The sequence below is a fragment of the Pongo abelii genome, chromosome 5 (genome assembly GCF_028885655.2).
Source record: "Pongo abelii isolate AG06213 chromosome 5, NHGRI_mPonAbe1-v2.0_pri, whole genome shotgun sequence".
Taxonomy (NCBI): domain Eukaryota; kingdom Metazoa; phylum Chordata; class Mammalia; order Primates; family Hominidae; genus Pongo; species Pongo abelii.
The window spans coordinates 20,198,477-20,222,272 of NC_071990.2; the positions used below are offsets into that span (position 1 = coordinate 20,198,477).

The following is a 23,796-nucleotide window of genomic DNA, read 5'->3' on the forward strand; positions in this document are numbered from 1 at the left end:
CTGGCCCCTGGTGCCTCTCTGTCTCACACACTCACTTCCACCTTCTAATTTCCACCCTGGGATGACCCTTGCCAAAATGCTGGCACCATGCTCTTGAACTTCCCAGCCTCTAGAACTGTGAATCCAATAAACATCTATTGTTTACAATTTACCCGGGCCATGGCATTGTGCTATAGCAGCAGAAAAAGAGTAAGACAATATTATCTTGAAGGCTTTCTCTAGTTTAACATCCCCCGCTTCCTCCAACAATGTCTCTTTATAAGAAATAGGTTCAAGGCCACACTTTAATGCTCACTTTCCTTTGGCTACACCTCAGTTTGCCAGTGTCCCTCCTAAAAGCTAATACCCGGCTTTAAGCCACCGAACACTTGGGAAAGTTATGACTTGACCAGCACAGAGTGGACCACTGTGGCCACCTGCCTGCCACAGTATCACCTGCTGCAGACAGAACAGCAAAATAAGTCCCCTGGGTCATTTCACCACATTGGACAAGCCCAACAGGGCAATTGCAGAGATGAGATAACCCATGTATTTAGCTCGATGTAATAATACAGGAAGCACTCAATTTTAAAAGGCATATTTACAGCTTTTATAGCTATATTATTAGCACTATAACTGGAAGTTGAAGGTAGAAATACTCCTATATGATAGAACAAATAAGGTACTTAATGGCCCAAACCTTTTCAGGAGTTATGCATATTTTCCTTTATACTGGAAGAGACAGAAAGAAGTTATGTCTTTTACATGTCCAACCAGTTGGAAAATAAGTAAACATTGTCGCTCAGCATCTGTTTTAGAAACAACTAATTCTTTTTTTTAACTCCCACAGATGAAGCCACCCAAGTGACTAAGAATACACCCAAACTAACAACTTCTCATTCCACTGATAAGAACTAACGTTTACCTGATAAAGTCATTCATTTACAAGGTTCTTTCACACTTCCTGGGTACACTAAACTTATTTTCATTTCAGATTAGATTTCCACCCTCCCATTTCACAACAGTCAAAAATTTTTTTCTTCTATCTGTCATCTGTTTCTCACTTATTGCCTCCTTCTGCCTCATCTTTTCTGCCCTAAAGTAACTGAAGTTACTTTATCATCCCCTTGTTATCCTCCAAGTTGAGTCTCTTCTTTCTCTTCCAGCTACTAACTAAAAACCACATTTTCCTTCCAAACACCACCCACACCCTCCTCACTTCCCAGGCATCTTATCTATTCATTAAGAGAGTCCCAAGAACACATTTAAGTCCAAGCCATTTCAGTGGAGTCTGACAATTGTCCAACTTAGACCATCAGAAATAAAGTCCTACAAGACAGAAAATGTGTATTTCTGACATTCAGTGCTGTAACAATGAAGGCTTTTCTCTACTGGCTTCAAAAATGTGATGGGGCTGACAACGGGAAATAACAGGAAACAACGCCTATCTGTTGCCTAAAGAGCGCACTAAAACCTTTCCCACGCTTCCCCAACCTCATTTGATATTCATAACAATCCCTTCATGTAGGTATGATTAGCTCATTTTGCAGATAAGGAATCAGGCTCCAAAAGTTTAAATAGCTTGCCCAAGGTCACACGCTTAATAAATACTGGCTCCAGGCCTAGATCCCAGCTCTTCCTAGTCCTATGACAGTGTTTTTCCCATTACCGTAGCAAGGTGAGCTCACAGCACACACCTCAGGAGGAAACCCAAACATCAATTACATAACCTGGATCTGAAGCTTTGTCTACTTTTATTCAGCTGGTCTCCTGATCCGCCCGCCTTGGCCTCCCAAAGTGCTGGGATTACAGGCGTGAGCCACCACGCCCGGCCTATAATTTCTTATAAGCAGATTTTTGCATGGATTCTTCTGGCTTAAACAAGATATGCTTAGAATGATTCTGTAATAAGGAGAGACTGAATCTGGTACCTGAGAGGCAGAATAGTATTTCCAAGGTCGAAACTTAATGAGAGACTACCTCGGTGAGCAATGGTAAATGCATGAAGATTTTCATTTGGGTATGGCTCTGATGTTTGATGTTATGGGGAGATAAAAATATTTCTCTTATTAGAAAACCATTCATGAAAATTACCTGTGAGGAGCCTAAACAGTCAAGAGGAACCAAAAATCCTTTATATCTTTTTTTTTTTTAAATATGGAGTCTCGCTCTGTTGCCCTGTCACCAGGCTGGAGTGCAGTGGCACAATCTCGGCTCACTGCAACCCCTGCCTCCCGGGTTCAAGAGATTCTCCTTCCTCAGCCTCCCAAGTAGCTGGGACTATAGGCACCTGCCACCACACCCAGCTAATTTTTGTATTTTTAGTAAAGATGGGGTTTCACCATGTTGGCCAGGATGGTCTCGATCTCTTGACCTCATGATCTGCCCGCCTCAGCCTCCCACAGTGCTGTGATTACAGCTGTGAGCCACAGCGCCCAGCTGATCCTTTATATCTTTACTGAAAATGAATTAGAATACATGCAAAGATTTGAATAAAGCTAAATTTAAAAAATAAATAAATCTAATCACAAACATATAACAGTGTAACTGCATATGACCTTTCCATTCTTCTGACTAGAAAATTCTCTAAATGGACGGCCTCAATGTCTATTTCTGACAATATTGTAAGCTCAATGTTTACATAAATTGCACAACCAGCGATCCTAAAAAAAAAAAAAGCACCCATTTTTAAATAAACTGCATTTTTAGAATAGTTTTAAATTTACAGAAAAATTATTAGAATAACACAGAGTTCCCATATATTCTGCAACCAGTTTCCTCTATCATTAACATCTTCCATTAGTATGGTATATTTGTCACAGTTAATGCACCAATGGTGATATATTAACTTTATTCAGATTTCCTTAGTTTTTACCTAATTCCAGGATTCCATCCAGGTCACTACATTGCATTTACATGTCACATCTCTTTAGGCTTCTTTGGCTGTGGCAGTTTCTCAGAATTTTCTTGTTTTTTATTATCTTGGCAGTTATGAAGAGTACTGGTCAGGTATTTTGTAGAAACCCTTGATTGAGATTTTTCTGATGTTTTTCTCAGAGACAGGGGTTAAGGGTTATGGGTTTTTGCAAGGAAAACCACAGATGTAAAGTACCATTTTCACCACATCATATTAAGGGTAACACACTATCCACAGAGCTACCACTGTTGATGCTGACTTTGATCACTCAGCTGAGGTAGTGTCTGACAGGTTTCTCCACTGGAAAGTTATTCTCCCCACTCCCCTTTCCATACTGTACTCTGGAGGGAAGTCACTATGCACAGCTCACATTTAAGGAGTGGAGAATTGTGTTCCACCTTCTTAAGGGTGAGTATCTACATAATTATGTGCAATTCTTCTGCAGGGAGATTTGTCTATTTTCTCTATTTATTTGCCTATTCAATCATTTATTTATATCGGTATGAACTCACAGATGTTTATTTTATACTTTGAGTAATAACCCAAAATTTCTATAACCTATAGATTATAGATCTATAATCTAGACTTTTTTTTGAGACAGGATCTAGCTCTGGCACCAACACTGGAGTGCAGTGGCTCAATCGTGGCTTCACTGGAACCTCTGCCTCCCGGGCTCAAGGAATCCTCCCACAATGGCCTCCTGAATAGCTGGGACCATAGGCATATGCCACCATGCCTGGTTAATTTTTACATTTTTTGTAGAGATGGGGTTTTGCCATGATGCCCAGGCTAGTCTCAATCTCCTGGGCACAAGTGATCTGCCTGTCTTGGCCTCCGAAAGTGCTAGGATTACCGGCATGAGCCACTGTGCCAGCCTAGACTTCTCTATCTAATCTATAATTCTATAATCGAATGCTTCTTTATTTTGTTGCTCAGACTGTTCCAGCTTTGGCCACTGACAGCAGTTTCAGTTGGCTCCTATGTCCATTTGACATACTCCTATGACTTTTGGTTTTTCTGTTGAAATTCTTCCATACACTCTACCATACAAAATGTTCCAGGTTCATCTTGTATATATTCTGGCCCAATCCTAGAAACAAGCGTTTCTCCAAAAGCCTGGATTTTACTGGAAAATGGTCTTAGAAACCAAGATGCAGGCTTAAGTGTACTCATTGCTAATGGAGTGTCACTTCTTGCAGACCTCTCAGCTGACAGGAAAATAAATTGCCTCTGTGTGTGTGTGTGTGCGTGTGTGTGTGTGTGTGTGTGTGCGCGTGCATGCGCACTAATCCTTGAATATACACAGATCTATAAATATGTTTATATGCAACCATCTATATCTATATTAAACTAAACATGAGTTCATACTGATACACTGATGATTTTCATGCACAACCAAACTGTCAGAAAATAAGAAGATTCCGCAGATGCCAGAAATGCAAGAAAAAGCAAAAATCAGAGAGACAAGCACGCCTGGAGCTGCCATTTTTCCCTGGAGTATATACCCACCCAGGTGGCCTAGAGTTTGGGCAAAGGATACAAAGCAGACTGAGAAGGGAGAGGTGGAAGGAAGAAAGGAAGGTTGTACATAAAGCTAAGATGTATCCCGAAGCCAGGACCCCTCCTAAATTCTGAAGGGAGACACCTCACAGGGATGAGGTCCTCCCCACAGAGGGAAACAGCAGATGTGTTCTTATCTGGGCCTTGGCTCTGGACAGAGGGATAAAAAGTACAAAGACTCCCTTGAGAATGAGAGTTTGGGGGCCTAAATTCAAATGCCCTGTGTGGCCAATAAAAATCCAAAGCAGCAAATGCAATTTAAGTGAGCCTGGATTGGGAATACCTCAGCTGCAGAAGCCCAAATTCTATCAAAAGGATTCCACTTTAAATCTGGTCTCAAAATGTTCCCACAGATAACGCACAACAGAACATAAGCACCCAATCAAAAATCACCAAAGACCCTTGGAAATGCAAGAAGCTAGTCAAAAAGACCACATACTGTATGATTTTGTTTATATTAAATGTCCAGGAGAGGCAAACTGAGTGAGAGAAAGTAGATCAGTAGTTGCCAGGATTGAGGAAGAAGGGGGGATAGGGAGGCAGAATCTGGGAGGAAAGGAGGACTACTAATGATCCAAGTTTCTTTTAGATGGGATGAAAATGTTCTAAAATTCAATACCATTGTCACAATCTTGTGAATATACTAAAAAACAGTGAACTGGACCAGGTGCAGTGGCTCACGCCTGTAATCCCAGCAATCTGGGAGGCCAAGGCAGGTGGATCACCTGAGGTCAGGAGTTCGAGACCAGCCTGGCCAACACGGTGAAACCCCATCTCTACTAAAAATACGAAAATTAGCAGGGCATGGTGGCGGGCGCCTATCATCCCAGCTACTCGGGAGGCTGAGGCAGGAGAATCACTTGAACCCAGGAGGTGGAGGTTGCAGTGAGCTGAGAGAGCACCATTGCACTCCAGCCTGGGCAACAAGAGTGAAACGCCATCTCAAAAAAAAAAAAAAAAGTGAACTGTACACTTTAAATAGGCGAATTACAAGGTAAGGTATGAGATCCCAGAATAGAAAGAAGACATTAATGGAAAAATTGGTGAAATTCAAATTCTGAAGTTTAATGGTTATATACCAATGTTGGTTCTGTAGTTTTGACAAATATACCATAGTCATGTAAGATGTTAACACTGGCGTAACCAGGGTAAGATGTATATGAAACCTCTCCATACTATCTTTACAAATTAAAAAAAAAAAAAAAAAATACATGGGAGTCTCACTATGTTGCTTAGGCTGGTCTCAAACTCCTAAGCTCAAGGGATCCTCCTGCCTCAGCCTCCCATGTAGCTGGACTTAGAAGCACGTGCCTCCTGTGAAAGGAAAATAAATTTCAGGACCCCAGAATCACTAAGCCAAAGGGAAGTCAGGCTGGGAACTGCATCAGGTAAACCTGCCTCCCATTTTATTCCTAAATAAGATAACTACAAAGAGAAAAAAGCGACATACCACCCTCACAATCTGCCCACAAGGAAATTCCTTGTGGACAAAGGACAGGCAGAACTCAAGGCCAGCCCTCTGCCCATGTGACACAAATGCATACCGGATGGCTTCCTCTGCCCTGTGGTTTCACTAAGCCAGACGAAGCAAAGTGACTGTTCCTCTATGCTCCCCTCACATGTAAATTCTGTATTCAGTGAAAGGCTAATCAGAAACTCAAAAGAATGCAACATTTGTCTCTTATCTACCTATGTCCTGGAAGCCCCCTCCCCTGCTTCGAGTTGTCCCACCTTTTAGGACAGAACCAATGTACATCTTACACATATTGATTGATGTCTCATGTCTCCCTAAAATGTATAAAACCAAGCTGTGCCCTGACCACTTTGGGTACATGTCGCCAGGAACCCCTGAGGCTGTGTCACAGGTGCGTCCTTAACCTTGGCAAAATAAACTCTCTAAATTGATTGAGACTTGTCTCAGATATTTTGGGCTCACATTCCACACCTGGCTCTCTCTACAATTTTTCTTTAAATCTAAAAATATTACAAAATTAAAAGTTTATTTTTAAAAAGTCAGCTGGCTGGTCACAGTGGCTCACGCCTGTAATCCTCAGCACTTTGGGAGTCCGAGGCGGGTGGAACACTTGAGGTCAGGAGTTTGAGACCAGCCTGGTCAACATGGTGAAACCCCATTTCTACTAAAAATACAAAAAAATTAGCCAGGCATGGTGGCAGGTGCTTGTAATCCCAGCTACTTGGGAGGTTGAGGCAGGAGAATCGCTTGAACCCGGGAGGCAGAGGTTGCAGTGAGCCAAGATCATGCCACTGCATTCCATCCTGGGCAACAGGGCGAGACTCTGTCTCAAAAAAAAAAGAAAGAACGAAAGAAAAAAGAAAAGAAAAAATCACCCAAGAATGTGCTCCATCTAATACGAAGCAAATGGCAATCTTTTAAAATCCTGCAAGTCACTTCTTGAAATGCCCGTGAGACCCTTGGTACTTTCACTTGAGGTAAAGAAGGTTCATTGCAAAATAACAGAACAAAGATGCTCTCTAAAGACCATCAAGTACAAGACTCTCTTCAGGAAATGAGACGCATTAGTGGCCCACCCTATCTATCATTGCCTAACTAGCATTTTCTAGTCTTCACTGATGGTCACTCTACCATCTTGTGACTTTTCTTAGTCAATTAATTGACATTTAAGTTCATTTCCTTTTGTTTAGCAATTTTCAGCCTAGTTGTTCTTATAACCATTTTTATTGCTCTTTTCTAATTTCTCCAGTTCTTCTAGAAACTTTGCAGCAGGGAACCAAATCTAGACACATATTACTCTAATAAACATTTGAAGGTTGCCAAGTATACAAGAGGTTTTTCAGCTCTCATAAAAAGTTGTAAGCAGTCAATTTCTAAATTGTTTTATAGGCCACTAGCTTCCTCAGGATTCTCTCTGCAATTTCAACCAGCTAAGATAAACAGCAATAATTCATCATTCATTGTTAATGTTAAATCAAGTTTAGCCTAAAGTTGCCTCCTTACATATTTTAAGTTCGACCTAAATGTTCTTCTGTACATCATAAACTTTAACAAGTGAAGGTGTAAACAGACCGTACCTACATACTAGTGTCAATCGCCCGGTTTTGGCCAATCAAATGTAGCCAAATGTTTGAATCCTCTTCAAACAAGGCAAAGGCCAACCTGTAACCAATCTAGCTGTTTCTGTACCTTACTTCCGCTTCCTGTACTTCACTTTCTTTTTTCTGTCCATAAATCTTCCACCATGTGGCTGTGCTGGAGTCTCACAGCCTACTCCGGCTTGGGAGGCTGCTGGATTCGGGAATCATTTATTGCTCAATTAAACTCCTTTAAATTTAATTCGGCTAAAGTTTTTACTTTATCATTAAGATGAAACAGAGCTTCACCCTCTATCTTGATGAAATGATTGTTTTAATATACAGCCTCACTTTGCCCTTCTTTTAAACTAACAAAACTGGTAATGAGATGAATATATTTCTAAAGACACTCTAAATACATATGTAGAAAGAAAAAAACCTGTGTACATCAACTTAAGTTTTGCACCATAGATATGAAACTGGGTAAACTTTAACTCAACAAGACTGAAAGTACCAAAAAAAAAAAAAAAAAAACTTAGTCTTTTCCTTCCTTTTTGTAAACTCTTTCCCAGTCTGCATACATGAATAAGAAAGAAGAAAACCCTCCTTTTGTCCTTCCTTCCACAATTTATATAAAGTGGCTTTCTGAATTTAATTCTGTATAAATGTTCATTTGCCTCTTTTTTGTTAAATAATGTGCAAGGCCAGGTGCGGTGGCTCACGCCTGTAATCCCAGCACTTTGGGAGGCTGAAGTAGGCAGATCACAAGGTCAGGAGTTTCAGACCAGCCTGGCCAACATGGTGAAACCCTGTCTCTACTAAAAATACAAAAATTAGCCAGATGTGGTGGCGGGCACCTATAATCCCAGCTACTTGGGAGGCTGAGGCAGGAGAATCGCTTGAAACCAGAGGGCAGAGGTTGCAGTGAGCCAAGATTGTGCCACTGCACTCCAGCCTGGGTAACAGGGTGAGACTCTGTCTCAAAGAAAATAAAATAATAAAATAATGTGCAGGTAAGTTAACATTTATTGTTTGGAGACAATGGGCAATTATCTTTTACTAGAATGCAGAAAGGACGCCATAAACACCTCAACATCCCTAATGGACAAAAAATAGAAGCTCTTTGCAAGATCTTTCTGCCAGAGTATAGTTCACATGTTCCTAAGGCATCCTGGCCTTACTCTAGGTGAGGTGAAAGAAGATAGAAGATTCCAGAGCCCCAAAGATCAACTCAGTTTACCCAAAGTGCGCTGAATTGCACACATTTCATTTGGAGAAATAAGAAAGCAAATTATACAGGTACAATCTTTTTAGCTAAGTCTACTGAAATTGGAAGAAAAAATAGTCTTGGTTTGTCATCTTTACCTTCAAAATGTGTTATTTTACAAGCTAAAACCAACCCTTCTGCACTAAGGTTGAAGGTCTTGAAATTCCAGAGCCAAATTGGTCTTAAAGAGTACTGTTTCCAGGAGATGAGGATATCAAGAATTCTGGAGAAGTCTACTGCCACCAGGCCAGTAGGAAGCAGAGCCATTTTTATTCCTAAGGCACAAGAGATGAGGGAACAGTTAATGTCCCTTACGTCCATGTCCCAAGTCACTTCTCTCCATTTAAGGGGACACTGGAAACAAACCCCAAGTCTTCGGCCTCCCCCAGCTCATTGCTCTTCCCCTTACGTGTCCCACTGTAAGTAGCACTCCGGGGTGTCCATATTCCTGGGGAATGTAAGCAGAGCAGGCAGTGTCACCATGGAAGGACTCCTCTCCAACCCTCTCACTCCCCCAATACCATAACTTTCAGCATTTGCTAAAGGAGAAAGTGTAGGGTGACCGGTCCCCCACCAGGTTATTTAAGGGTGTATGTCCGCTGCTTGAACCTTGAAGGGTGGGCAGTCAGCCAAGGTCTTGGTGCTCAGCCAAGGAGCAGGTGTCCCTGAGAACCTAAACATCCCAGAGAGTATCTGCGAACATATCCAAAAAAAAATACACAGTCGCATCACTCAAACACAGGAGGCAAAGAGCCAGAAAGTCATCTCAAAAGCAATTTAGACACAAGAGGTGATGAGGCTCTCTAGAACTGTCCTGCTGCCACCCAGGAGTATCCCATATGTAAGTCCTAATAAATTCACCTACTCGCCAAGTTGGACTTGTCTGAGTCATTCTTTGGTCTCTCAGCTCCTTCCCAGTTTGTGGAGGAGTTATAATTCCAGATTTTTCTCATAACACAAAGCCATGGCTGGAAGAACAGAAACAAAGTCTTCAGAAAAGGCAGAAAGGAAGTTCAAAAGTCACCAGAGCTCTGTATATACACACATGAATCAATCCCTAAGAGACACTGTTAAGTTGAAAGGAAGAAAGGAAGAAAGGAAGGGAGGGAGGGAAGGAGGGAACCATACGCTATCACTTATGTCAGAAAATAAGACAAAAAGATTCTGGGCATATGTAGACACAGACTATCTCTGAAATCATGCAACTGAACCATGGAAATCTGGCCAGCTGGAAACAAGGGAAGCAGAGGTGAGAGAGATGGACCTTTCCTTATATTCCATTTTCTGCTTGTGACTTCGATAGTAAGTGCCTGTACTACCTAATCGGATAAGTGATTTTTTTTTTTTTTTTTTTTGAGATGGAGTCTCACACTGTCGTCCAGGCTGGAGTGCAGTGGCGTGATCTCAGCTCACTGCAACCTCTGCCTCCTGGGTTCAAGCAATTCTCCTGCCTCAGCCTCCCGAGTAGCTGGGATTACAGGCATGCATCACCACACCCGGCTAATTTTTGTATTTTTAGTAGAGATGGGGGTTTCACCATGTTGGTCAGGCTGGTCTCGAACTCCTGATCTCAAGTGATCCACCCGCCTTGGCCTCTCCAAGTGCTAGGATTACAGGGCTGAGCCACCCCACCCGGCCGGAAAAGTGATTTTTGTTAACTGTATCTATATAAAATAAAAGCTTTAAAAAAATCAATAAAAAATAAAAATTTAAAAGAATGTAATAGATAAATAAAATAAAAACAGCAAAAAATAATACCGGGGCAGGGGGTGGGGAAGTCTTAGGAACAAAGAAGTCTCAATCTAGTGACACTCACAGTTAAACCACTTCATGTAATTTCATGAAATGACTTTTGAGTTTAGCAACTTCCTGTAAGCCTTACCAACCTTTTGCTGTGTACCTTTGCTGACTCATCTGTTTCAAGTCAGCCACAGAATAATGAATGAAACAAAGTTAATAAATAAATAAATAAATAAATAACAGAATATTTTAAATTTTTAATTCCTTGTTTGAAATAAAAGTTTAGGACAACTTGAACACAAACTTTGCAAATGTACCCTTGCTCTTCTCCAAATTACATTAGAACCTGAGTTCCCTGGTTTTCGTTTTGTTTTGTAAATAAACCTGAGAATGGAATATTTACAATAAAACGATAGTTTGCTGGAAATCCCCAGCAATATCAGCCCAGAAACCTTCATTCAACTTTAAACTCTTCAAGGTGATTGTGGACTTTAAAACCATCTCTCAAATTAGTCAGTTTTACTAAAGCATAAAAGAAGATTAACCACTGATAACTTTAAAAAATTAAAAACAGAGCTCCACTAATACAAGGAAGTTGGTAAATGATTTATCAAGGGCTTTTTTTTTTTTTTTTTTTGGATAACTAAAAATCACATTGCAAATAGGTTAATGAATTAATCTTTTTGCAGACAATTACATTTCTTAAGCCCAAAGAAATAGTTATGTTTTAATAAAGCACATTTTTAACCAGTACAAACTATTTGGAGTTACTTTTCCCACTGACGACTCTCTATCCTCGTGTTTGCCTGGCAAAGTTACTAGAAATTGACATTAATGAGACTGCAATAAGTTATCCCTTTATCTTGTTTACTAAAAGAGCTGACTTAAAATAGAAAGCCTTTGAAAAGCACACAGCCACTGTTACTAAGTGACATAAACTGAATTCTTTATACAAGTCACTGGTACAAAAGATATTTCCAGATTTTATCTCTTTAGATATAATCTTTTCATGAAATTTTCCTTTATAAATGTAATTCCCGGCTGGGTGTGGTGGCTTCCGCCTGTAATCCCAGCACTTTGGGAGGCCAAGGCAGGAGGATCACTTAAGCCCAGGAGTTCAAGACCAGCCTGGGCAACACAGTGAGACCCTGTCTCAATAAAAAATAAAAATAAAATAATAAATGTAATTCCAAGGCCAAGCTACAGAATACTTGAGAGTATTTGACTATATGGCATCTTTCGTATGTATGACTTGACTTTAGACTGCTAAAGGAAATTTCTACATGTTCACAGAAATCTGAAACAACTGGGCCAAAAAAAAAAAGATACTAATAGCTGCATTTATAACTGGAGGTGATGAGTATATCAACTGCACACAATGAAAATGGGAATAGAATATGTCATCTTTAAATAACTCAAGATAAACATTTCACTATCAGCAACTGAGCCATGAATTAACTTTCAAATTAGAAATTGGTCCCATTTAATCTGATATTCAGGTTCCAAATAATAAGCAGGCCTAATTCAGCTGGTAAAAAGAACTGGCTCCCAATTTTATCTTAATTAAGTCATTCATTCCAATCCAAAAATGTAAATAAAATTCCATTTCAATTCAACAAACATGTATTTAGTTCCTACTTTGTCCTAACCATACAAAGATGACGAAGATTCATCTTCAGTGGTGTTAAATAAAATTAGTAAGGAGCAATTATTTTGGACTGAGCTCCTGCACTAGGACCCAACAGACCAGACCAAACCAGAATGGAGTCACTGGTGCCAGGAGCTATATAAACAAACAACTTTACAATGGGCCTGTTTAAAAAAAAAAAAAAAAAAATAGGAGATTCACAGCAACCAACAGAAAAGGGGCCCAGTCTACCTGAGCCAGCATAAGGAAGTCCCATCTTTTTTAACCTTATAAGGAAAGTAACTTTGCTTGATATTCTTTGCTTCTGCTTTCTTCAGCCTTTTCTACCTGTAAAGTCCACCTCTTCAGCTCAGCTCAGCCTTGCTGTTTTACAGATGGGAAGCTGCCTGATTCATGAATCACTAATAAAAGACAATTCGATCTTTAAATTCAATTTGTCGACATTTTCTTCTTTGATAATGATCACTACCCACAAAGAATGAGACTCTCTTCTCTTCCTCCTAGAATATTCTGACTGTCTCACCCGGCCCCTCTCCCCTCTAATTTCCCTCCTGCTTCTAAAGTAGCTGCTCCCAGGAAGTTCTCCTCTAGCACTGTCTCAGGAGAGGCCCAGAGATGCCGAGGCCCTGTGTCCTCTGGCAATGGTGTGTGCGTTGAGCACGTGTATTTCAAGGCTTACAGGCAAACAGCAGTTTACCAAGTATCTATATGTTTGTCTCACAGAAGGCACAGATAACTCACTAATCTCTGTATCTCCACTTAGCCCACTAGCATACAGCGCTCAAGTAACTATGGAAAGAAGCCTCTCGGAGTCAGGCAGGACAGAGAGACCAATAAATATCTAAGACGTAAAGTAAAAGGCAGAGCAATGTAACATGAATAGGATGCTATGGAGAAACAGAAAGAAAGAAGGGGTCCATTTGGCCCTGGTAGGGAGGGAGGACTGGGTTACAGACGGAAGACGAGGAGAGGATTTTAGGGCCCAGCCTGAAAACAGGAATTGAGGACCAGGATGAGGAATAAACCTCCAAGGAGAAGGAAGTGTGTGTGTGCAGAGGCTGGAGGGTGTGAAAGACATACTGTGTTTGAGGGATAGGAAGTAAAGAGTCCACTGTGCTGAAAGCCCAGCACGCAGGGAAAATGGTGCTGGGATGCAGTGCAGCAACCAGGAGCACGGCCTCCAGTGACAGACCTGAGTTCGAGTCCTGCCTCTGCCCCTTCCTAGCTACAAGCAAGTAACATAAGCCCTGGGGGCTGCTTCCTAACTTGAAATTTGGGGAACAGGCTGGGTGTGGTAGCTCACAACTATAATCCCCGCATTTTGGGAGGCTGAGGTGAGAGGATCGTTTCAGGCCAGGAGTTTAAGACCAGCCTGAGCAACATGGCAAGACCACATCTCTATAAAAAATACAAAAATATTAGCCAGGTGCGGTGGTATGCACCTTTAGTCCCAGCTACTTGGGAAGCTGAGGCAGGAGGATTGCCTGAGCTCAAGAGTTTGAGACTGCAGGGTGCCATGATCAAGCCAGTGTACTCTAGCCTAGGCAACAGAGTGAGATCCCATCTCAGAAAGAAAAGAGAGAAAAGGAAAGAGGAAAGAAGAAAAGAAAGAAGAAATTTAGGGAAAGAAGGAAGAAATTTGGGGAATAACTTTTAGTGCTGTATTAACTGAGAGAATGTAGGCAGAGCAGTGCTGAGAGCAGAAGCATTCAATGTATGGAGTTGTCAGTGTCCTTAAGCCAGACAGGTAAACTGAGGCCAAGCTGTGAAGAACCACCTCTTGTTCCACGACAGGAAGGCTAAAGCTCCAGGACACACTAGGCCTTCGCTTCGAATGCCAGGGAATATATGGCCATATCTGTGATCTCTCTGTCCTCCCTTCAATTATTGTCACATCTAGCCACTAGACTGTGACACCAGCCAGCAGTTTCCAGTAGGCCAGCCCATCTTCTGGACTAATCCAGAATCCCCCAGCATGGAGACCGCCCATCTTCACACAGGCTCTGAGGGACAGTCCCCAACTCCACCAGGCCTGTCCTCTGCAACTGTGTGGACCTGGGGGTTTATACCTCACCATCTTACCCCCAACACATCCACATTCAACGCCCTCGGGCTGCTTCCAAAAGGCCCCCCCCCCACCTGCCAACAGCAAGCTCTTCAGAACCAGAGGAACTTTCCACCACATGAATGTGCAGCTCCAGGAGGGACTGCAAAGCTCAGAGTCAGTCACTGGACACCACCTCATCAGGGCTCTGAGACCCTAGGGGGCCACCCTACCTGCCCAGACCCCTCCAACTCCTCCCCAACCCTCAATCGCGGCTCGCAAGCTCCACTTCTCAACTTGCATCTGTGTGCTGCCCCTAACTTCCTTCTCCTTCTCCTCTGTGATTCATCTTCCCACCGTCTTCCTCCCTCCACTGCTGACCTTCTTCACAAAGCCTGCCCTCTGTTCTCATTTTACCACCACGACAGAAAAGCCAAGGTTAGAGGCAGCAGGTCAGGGCTTTTCCAGACCCCCCACTGCTGCTTTGCACTGTTTTCTTTTTCTTTTTTTTTTTTGAGACGGAGTCTTGCTCTGTCACCCAGGCTGGAGTACACTGGCACAATCTTGGCTCACTGCAACTTCCCCATCCTGGGTTCAAGTGATTCTCCTGCCTCAGCCTCCTGAGTAGCTGGGACTCCAGGCATGCACCATCACACCTGGCTAATTTTTGTATTTTTAGTAAAGATGGGGTTTCGCCATGTTGGCCAGGCTGGTCTCGGACTCCTGACCTCAGGTGATCTGGCCGCCTCGGCCTCCCAAAGTGCTGGGATTACAGGCATGAGCCACCAAGCCCAGCCGCTTTGTACTATTTTCCTTCCACTGTCCTTATAGGAAAGCTTTCCTCCCTCCAGACTCCCCCACACTCCTAATATTACGTGAGAGGATGCAGGCAGAGGCATGGGCTGAGTGCATGACAGACAGCAGGCCGAGTCACACCCGCTCTACTCCCTCTTCCTGCTCTCAGAATCTGCCCACCTCTGGTGACTCCTCCATATTCCTGGACACCTTAGGGACCTCATAGTCTTCTCCACCGCAACTCCCCAAATTCACCTGGGTACCCTCAATGTCAAGAAGGACAATCCATCAAATACAAATACCCCAGTTCCCCTGCTTGCTACACTCAACAGACTTTCACCCCCACCCTCAGGCGCACACCCTGATTGTCATCATCACCCAGAAAGACTTCACTAGAAATCCTTCACTCGCATATCCCAGCCCTCCAGCTCTCTCACTTCCTCTGCACCTGCCCCTCCATGACCCACCATCTCAAGAAGTTTTCCTCTTCACTCTTATCACCACCAACTACTTGTCAGCATCTTTCAATATCTGAGCTTCTCAACTTCCCAACAACCTTTCTCTGAAAATTTCTCTGAAAATTTCTGTTTCACTTTTGTTTCTGAAAGGAGCTGCTGAAAGAAAAAAAAGCACATATTTGTGCATATTCATCCGTCTAAAAATGTATAATTGACAGTAGGTTGATTATACTCAGCAGCTCATTCAATTGACCTTGTCAGTGCTTTCTCAATTTCCCTTAAATACTTCTCTAACCCTGCACTCATCCGCAAAACCCCTGCTTCCTCCTCCATCCCTACCTCCTTCAGTGAGGACCTTCTGTATCCCTTCACAAAATGAAAATCTTTTCACAACTTAAACCCTGCGATGTCCTCCCTTGACTATAGTAATGGCTCTCAAACTTTAGTTGGCGTAAGAATCACTTGGGAAGTGCCCTCACACCCTGATATTCAAATTCAGCAGGACAGGGCGGGATCCCAGAAACACCCATGGCAGAAGATTCTGATGACAATCCATGCACCATATTTGAGGAGATATGATTATCAGGCCAAATCCAGCCCACTGCCTGTTTCTGTGTGGCCTACATGCTACAAATACATTTTACATTTTAAAGGGTTAAAAAAAATCTAAGGAAGAACATTTCAAGACACGTGAAAATTACATGAAATTTAGATGTCAGGATCCATAAATAAAGTTGTATGGGAACTCAAGCCTTGACTACAAAGAGACTTTAAATTAGTTTGGAATTAAGCTTATAAACCCAGCAAGATAACTAACAATATAACGTAACATTTACCAAGCATCAAATGTAAACAGTAAATTCTACATGAGTCCAGCATGTCCTGTGGGCATCCCTTCTCTGTTCCACCACGGCACCATCTACAAACCTGTACGGTGCCTACACAGGTCTGTGAGCATACACAGCCTGTATACTTACATGGGCCTTTTGTTTCCTCTAGAGTATATAAGCCCTTGTAGGATGGGGACCTTGATTTTTTTCATCCTTGTATTTCTACCACATGGCCAGGTACCTGGCACTAATAGCATTAAATAAATATTTAATTGATTTAACAATGACTGGAATGTGAGCTGAGCTTTTAATGAAGGACAAGACTTAGATAAGAAGAGAACTGAAGGCTGGGCTTTGCAAGCATGGCCAAGGGAAGCAACCAGGACTGACAGATCCAGGTAGGTAAAGAAACTTTGCAGTCGGCCAGGCGTGGTGGCTCATGCCTGTAATCCCAGCACTTTGGGAGGCCAAGGCAGGTGGATCACAAGGTCAGGAGTTCGAGACCAGCCTGACCAACATGGTGAAACCCTGTCTCTACTAAAAATACAAAAATTAGCCAGGTATGGTGGCATGCTCCAGTAATCGCAGCTACTCCGGAGGCTGAGGCAGGAGAATCGCATGAACCTGGGAGGCGGAGGTTGCAGTGAGCCGAGATCGCGCCACTGCACTCCAGCCTGGGCGACAGAGCTAGACTCTGTCTCAAAAAAAGACAAAAAAAAGAAACTTTGTAGTCATGGGCCCAGGTGAAATAATCAAACTCACTCCTGGTATCACCATTAGTCTGGAATGCCATGTCTTTAAAGCTGGTCTTCATTTATCCAGACTTTTAAATGGTGACACAAGCTTACATTAATAATCCTAAACCTTCGCTGTTTTAATCTCAAAATTATTTCCTGGATTCTTATCTCCTGGTCTATTTTCCCCTTGCCCCTTTTTCTGCTGATGCTAAATTAGGGGGAAAAAAAATACCTCAGAGAGTCGTAGTGTAACACTGAATTCATACTTCATGCACACACACACAGTTTGGGGGCACCATCAGGTAAAATACCCCAAAAATGCTTTGGTGGTGGGCAAAATTTCCAACCACCAAATTGGAAGTTCCTTAAAGCCTGGAAACACTTTCCATTTCAGCTTTCACAGCTCCTAGGACATAATGACATAACTGTGCACTACACAAATTACTAACATCAACATTATCATATCTGTTTTGGCAACTGAGTCAGTCTCGCAAACCTTTAGTTTAAAGGCACATCAAGTTACACTCCACAACCAAAACAAAGTGGGGAGGACAGGAGCAGATGATTCCTTGATTCCCCCAAAACAGGAAAGAAAAGTGCTTGCCCAATTTATCCTAAGTGAAGGTTTTTATTGGAGTGATCCTACTACCTACCATAGCTCCATATTTGCTCACTGGACAAGGGCCCATCATTTAGAAATAAAGTTTTCAACAAGCTTATCTTTGAAGCACCTATAGAGGCCCCTAAGTCATCATCCCATTTCCTGTATTCTGCATCTGAATTACTATGCTCTATTTGTCTCTAATTAAGGGAGATAATTTTATATTTCACGTCTTTAGGAGGATGTCAGACTAATCAAAATCCCTGGAAACAAAAACCATAGACTTTTCCTGAGTATCGTCCTAACCACACACAGGCTTTCCTATTTAAGGATGCCATGAAGTTAACAGAACAGATAAATGGAAGAATCACATGAAAAAGAAGGAATAAAGAGTTCTTCACATATGAAGCAGAATGCTTACCAGGTATTTCCATTTTTGCTGATAATAAACTACTTGACACAGGATCCAGAGGCTAAAGACATTCACAGGAGTGCAATCAATCAGGAATTAGGATATTAAGACATTAGGAAAATGATTCAGTGTCCTTAAGAGGCATACAAAAAACTATTTGCATAACTTGAGGTATATATTTTATAATTTTGAGCATATCCCAGACCAATCAAAAGTCACTCTCTAATGGGACAGGAGCAAACACATATCAAGGCCTGCACTCTTATCCTCAGGTTACCCCCTAGATCTGGCTCCACCTTTATCCTCCCTATCCTGTGCCACAGAAGGAGCCCCTGCAGGCTGAGGCCAGTAACCCTTGGGGGCCACTGTGAAGAGACGGAAGGGCTACAAGGTAGGAAGAAGGGCTGAGGTTCTCTCTCTGATTCTTCATGACCTCCAGGCAGGTCCAACTCTACAAATGGCAATGAAGTTCCTTCACTTTGCCCTCCAGCTGCCCCCTACTTCTGATCTTAGCACCTCAACATCCTTTGTTGATTCCCTTAAACTTGCCCATACCCCTCTAAGTAATTCATTAAAGTCTGTTCATTTCAGCCAATGGGGTTGGTTCCTGTTTCCTGCAAGGACTCTGTCTGATACAAGAACCTTCCTAATGTCGGGCATTTCACATCATATAAAATTTCTCAACCTCAAAATGTAGGTCTTATTGTCATCTCCCATTTTATCCGAGGATGCTGAGGCTCCAAGAGGGTAGAGTACCAGCTGGCAGTCACAAAGGGAAGTTTGCTGGCAGAACTGGAATTGCACCCAGGTCAGTCTGACATCTAAGCCTTTAAAAAGCCTTAAAAATGAGAAAGGGAAAAAACACACAAAGCTTCCAAACTCACATGCCACAACGTAGCCTCAAACGACCTTATTTATGGTTTGGGGATTTTCCTTGGGCCTAAAATAAGCTACCTGGGGCACTGCCTTTTAAGTGCTTCTTCCACCAAGGGTCATCCAGACTCACTCCTGCTGGAGGGTGGTCAGACTGACCTAAGAGCTAAGAGATCTCAGGTGCTCCTGGCCATGGCAAACATTTCTCCTTCGGTTTATCCCAGAAGTCTCTCTCTCTCTCCCTCCCTCCCTCCCTCCCAGTCTTAAACATCCCTAAGGTTCTTTTGTTCCTTTTTATGAATTAAAACCAGAATTACCTTTATAGGAAAGTAGGGGATGCAATTGAAAGACATTAAAAACATTATTCTAGCACCTTCCAGCCATAACTTGCCATGGTCCTTTAGCCATACAAAAAGCCTTCCTGGAGTCTTTCTAGCTGTGTAGAAGAGCGTAGAAGAGCTTAGAAGAGAAAATGCAATTAAAATACCTTCTGATAGGGAGTGGAGAGGTAAGTACAAAACAAACTCCCCTTAAGGAAATTCAGCTATGAGTTTTATTTAATTTCAGAACTAAGGAATTTGCTATTATGTCTGCCTCTGCCTGGGTCCCTGGGTCTATCTCATCCTCACCAGAAACTAAAGAGTAATTTACAAAAGCACAAATGCTTTGGCACCGAAACCCTTCCCAAGTTTCTGACTTTCTGGATTTTGCAACTGATGAGAACGCAATGGTCGCATCAGGTGGAGTTCTCAGTCAGGTCCTCAGAGTAAGCCAGGTATGAGGGTGGCTCAGTAAACAGGACCCGAATAAGGCAAATGTCCAGGTCTCACTTTCTCACTGCTGAAGGGGTGTGCGGAAAGGGCAGCAGGTGTGCGGAAAAGGAGCACTGGTGAGAGGAAGAGGAAGAAAACCAGGCAAAAAGCATGAAACAAAACAGGAGCGCAGTGGGTCCTCCTCCAGCATGCCCTGCCCAATTCTATTTAAATCAACATTTACTGATTGGGTCACTACTAAGTATCCCGCAGATCTAGCCTGCAGCACCTGAAGAGACAAGGAAATGAGTAAGACGGGCTTCATCTTCAGGAAGGTTTCTTGCCAGGAATCACTGTTGTTGCCATTTTTAATTTTAATGGTTGTAGATAATTCCTGGACAGTTCAAATAACTTCACTGGGGCCCCTCTCCTCCCCCTAACCTGTCCTACTCAGAAGCTCCAGCCCCAGGCATATGAGCCAACAGAACCCTGGGAAAACCAGTGTCCTTGTGTGTCCCGCATCACACACGGTACAAAATAACTCACCCCTGAACAAGCCTTGCCGCAGAAGTCTAAAACCCAGGTCTTGCATTCAAAATCTATAGACTACAGTCTACAGATTAATCGCGCTTATTTTTTAAGTAGGGTCATCTAAATTAAAAACAATAACGACTTGAGGACACTGATGAAAGAAACACTGGTTTCATTTATCAGACTACTTCAGAACTTGATTACAGGAAACGAGGCAATCCCAAACTTAAAGAAAAAAAAGTTCAGTAGAACTTGCCGCGCAGGCTGTACCAATATTTTTTCACACTTACAAGGAGAAAAACACTAACACCAACTCAAGAAGCAAAAAAAAAAAAACACCCAACTGTCTAGTGTGTGGCTGTAAAATACGCCATGGAGGCGGAGGGACGGTGGATAACACTTTCGCCCGCCCCACGCCCGCGATCGCTGGGGAGCTGGGGTCGCTGCGCTCCCGGCCCGCAGTTACCTGGTCCAGCGGGATGCCCAGGAGCTCGCTGAGCCGGTGCAGGCAGGTGGAGCCCGTGGTGCGGTAGGAGAGGCTGGACGGCTGCGGCTCTGCTGCCATCCTGCATCTTCGGGAGGTGGCTGCCCCGGTCCCAGCCCGCAACACCCCCTGCTCGGCGTCCTCCCGCCCGGGTGCTCTTGGGTGGTTGCCCCGAGGGGCGCACGGCCGCCTGGTTCGCAGAGGGGCGAACGGGAGGCCGGGAGACGCGAACCGGCGCAAACTCTCGAGGCGCAAACTTGGCGTTGGCGCTGGCTCTGGCGCTGCAGCCACGGGCGCCGTAGGAGGGCCGGGCCCAAGGCGCCCAGCTTCCCGCTCCCTTCCTCTCCGCGCCCATTGGCCGGGCCGCTCGGGACGGCCCCGAGAGGAGGGAAGGAGGGAGGAAAAGCGGGGACTCCGCCGAGCCCGGCCCCCGAGCACCGCCCGGCCCGCCCAGCCCGGCCTGCACCGAGGCCGACCGGGAGAGGGAAAGCGACGCCAGCGGGCGCCGCCGCCTGGCCCTGCAGCTGGAGGCGGGACGCGCCTTTCCTCCTCCCGGGCTGACCGTCCTAGCCCCCCGCCAGATGCAACGACCTCACCCAGCGGGCGCCTTCCACTAGAGAGCACCACCAACCCCGCCCCACCCTGTTTTGGTTTCGCCGCCGCAGTCGAAGCGGCTGAGTGGCTGCGTTTCCCTTTCAAGCCGTACAGGGTTCCTCTGCCAGTGGCTGGAAGCTGGAGAGACCCTGCGCTGCTAGCGAGCGCCGCAGCTACCAGACTCCCTACTTCCTTTACCCTCCTCTGCGCTAGGCATAGTTTCCTACACCCTGATCTGACATGTTCGGTGTCACACAAGCAAATACAGGGGACTGCTAGCTTCGGGTCACTTCCGTCTCTGTGGAGTGAGAATTATTTCACCTCTGTAAGAAACGGTGTTTACTGTTATACTATGTGCATTCTGATAAGTCATTTGCATGCCACGGGTCCTCAAAAACGGTGCCTTGCTCCTTAACTTGTCTGCCCCCAGACACCCACACATCAGTGTTACTTGGAAAACTTTTCCAAGTTATTGCTAGGTTCTGAGAAACATAAAAATCTTGAAGATCCTTTTCAGGAATCGCTAGCTGATGAAAAAGGGTTTCAGGAAGGCAATATTCCGGGCTGCTGGGTAGAAAACCAAAGAAAGTGAGCTCACGTGGCCCGCAGCCTCCGCCGGGTAAGCCGGCATTCGATCAGACAGGCAATGACTTTCGGGGCAGACTTTATCAGTGTGGCCTCCAGCTTCAAATTAAACCGAAGGCCTGTCAGGCACTGGCAACAACTTACTCTCCAAGACTCAGGCCTCACTCTTGCCTTCTTCAGGAGTTTTATCACCAGCAAACTGCACTGAGCATTAAATTGCCAGGCCAGAGTTTCTCAACCTATGTCCCCTGTGGAGGAAAAAAAAAAAGTCTGTACCACCACTCCCACAAGCTAACCGAATGGAGATGTCACCACCAGATGATAACCTCTACCGCTCACAAGCAAACCCACACTACAGACAGACACAAGCACACACGCACACAGGCGTATGCTTGAGGATCACTGGGCTAGATAGGTTCATTTAATATCATATAGTCCTGGAAAATGACCAGCATTGGAGCAACATTCTTCTTATCTGGAGCTAGATGACAGCTGAAGTGAGGTATATGAGAGCAGACGGGGCTTTGTTTAAAAGGAAAAAAAATCAACACTCAGATATGAGTTGCTGGAAAACAGAAGTAGGTCAGTTTGGGAAGTATTTCTGGAGCAAGTGCCTCAAACCCTTTATAATTTGCACAAAGCTATGCCTTTTAGACTTCAAAGAATAGTCCTCACATAGGCTATATATATATGTGTGTGTGTGTGTGTGCGTGTGTATATATATTTATATATAAATATATTAATTTTTATATAAATTATTTATATATGTAAAGTTTTATATGTACATATATTAGCCTTACATAGGTTTATATATACATATATTACACAGTTTTTACATATATATTACACAGGTTTGATATGTACATATGTATATATGTATATTTAAAATATATACATATATTGGCCTCACACAGGTTTTTTTTCTCCCTAACAAAACACAGTTCATAACCTAGTCTACATTTTTCTTTTAAAAATGGCCGGGTGTGGTGGCTTATGCTTGTAATCCCAGCATTTTGGGAGGCCGAGGCGGGCAGATCACCTGAGGTCAGGGGTTCGAGACCAGCCTGGCCAACATGGTGAAACCCCATCTCTACTAAAAAACAAAAATTAGCCAGGTGTGGTGGCAGGCACCTGCAATCCCAGCTACTTGGGAGGCTGAGGCAGGAGAATCGCCTGAACCCAGGGGACGGAGGTTTCAGTGAGCAGAGATCACGCCACTGCGCTCCAGTCTGGGTAACAGAGCAAGACTCCATCGAAAAATAAAATAAAATAAAAATGTAGTGACTATGGTTAGAGCTTATAAACAAAATGTCACAGAATTTAATAGTTCTTTTCTCTTGATACTGTGGTACAATTAATGCAAAAAAAAAAAAAATACTACTGTTGCATAACCCAGAACCAAGAGAGTAGCTCTGTTACACCACAGATGAATGAAACAGACTCTGAAGAAGTTGTTTATATGAGTCCAGGATGTATAACAGCGGCACCATGGACACATTGCTCTTTTCCTTCATCAGTATCTCTATTTCCATCCTCTGTCAACTGTAGGTTCATAATAATTATTATCATATGTTAGAAATCACTTTACAAAAGCTGTTTCATTTACCAGTGCTAATAATCCTGTGGTAGTTATAAGAATCTATTTTATAGATGTGAAACCTGGGGTTGAGGGAGCTTAAGTGACTTGGTTGTATTTAGGGAGGTTAAGTAAAACGTGTCTGTCTGATTCCAGAGCCTGTGCTTTTTATTCATTATGCATTGCTTCCTCTAAAACATAGTATTTTTCTCTTTATCAAAAGGCCAGCCCACACACCTGATACAGCCTTGTCATTTTTGTCGACGAGACATTACATTTACTGTTCAAAATGAGGTGGTAGGGGTGATGCCACAGACACGCTGTCTCTCCTATTTTCTATTTGCAGTAGAGTGAGGCTTGAT

At 43.4% G+C, this 23,796-nt stretch overlaps 1 protein-coding gene across 2 annotated transcripts in view; it reads right to left on the minus strand.

Annotated features, from left to right (window-relative positions):
- The window catches only part of MBOAT1 (membrane bound O-acyltransferase domain containing 1), a 115,219-nt gene extending 93,953 nt beyond the window's left edge, over positions 1-21,266 (minus strand). The window contains exon 1 of one of the 2 annotated variants that reach the window (XM_002816469.6): positions 20,662-21,266. In XM_002816469.6, coding sequence (XP_002816515.2) covers positions 20,662-20,760 — 99 coding nt within the window. In that variant the 5' untranslated portion in view covers positions 20,761-21,266. The remainder of the gene's footprint in view (positions 1-20,661) is intronic. The other variant, XM_063725372.1, reaches the window with a different exon arrangement.
- Positions 21,267-23,796: the final 2,530 nt, after the last annotated feature.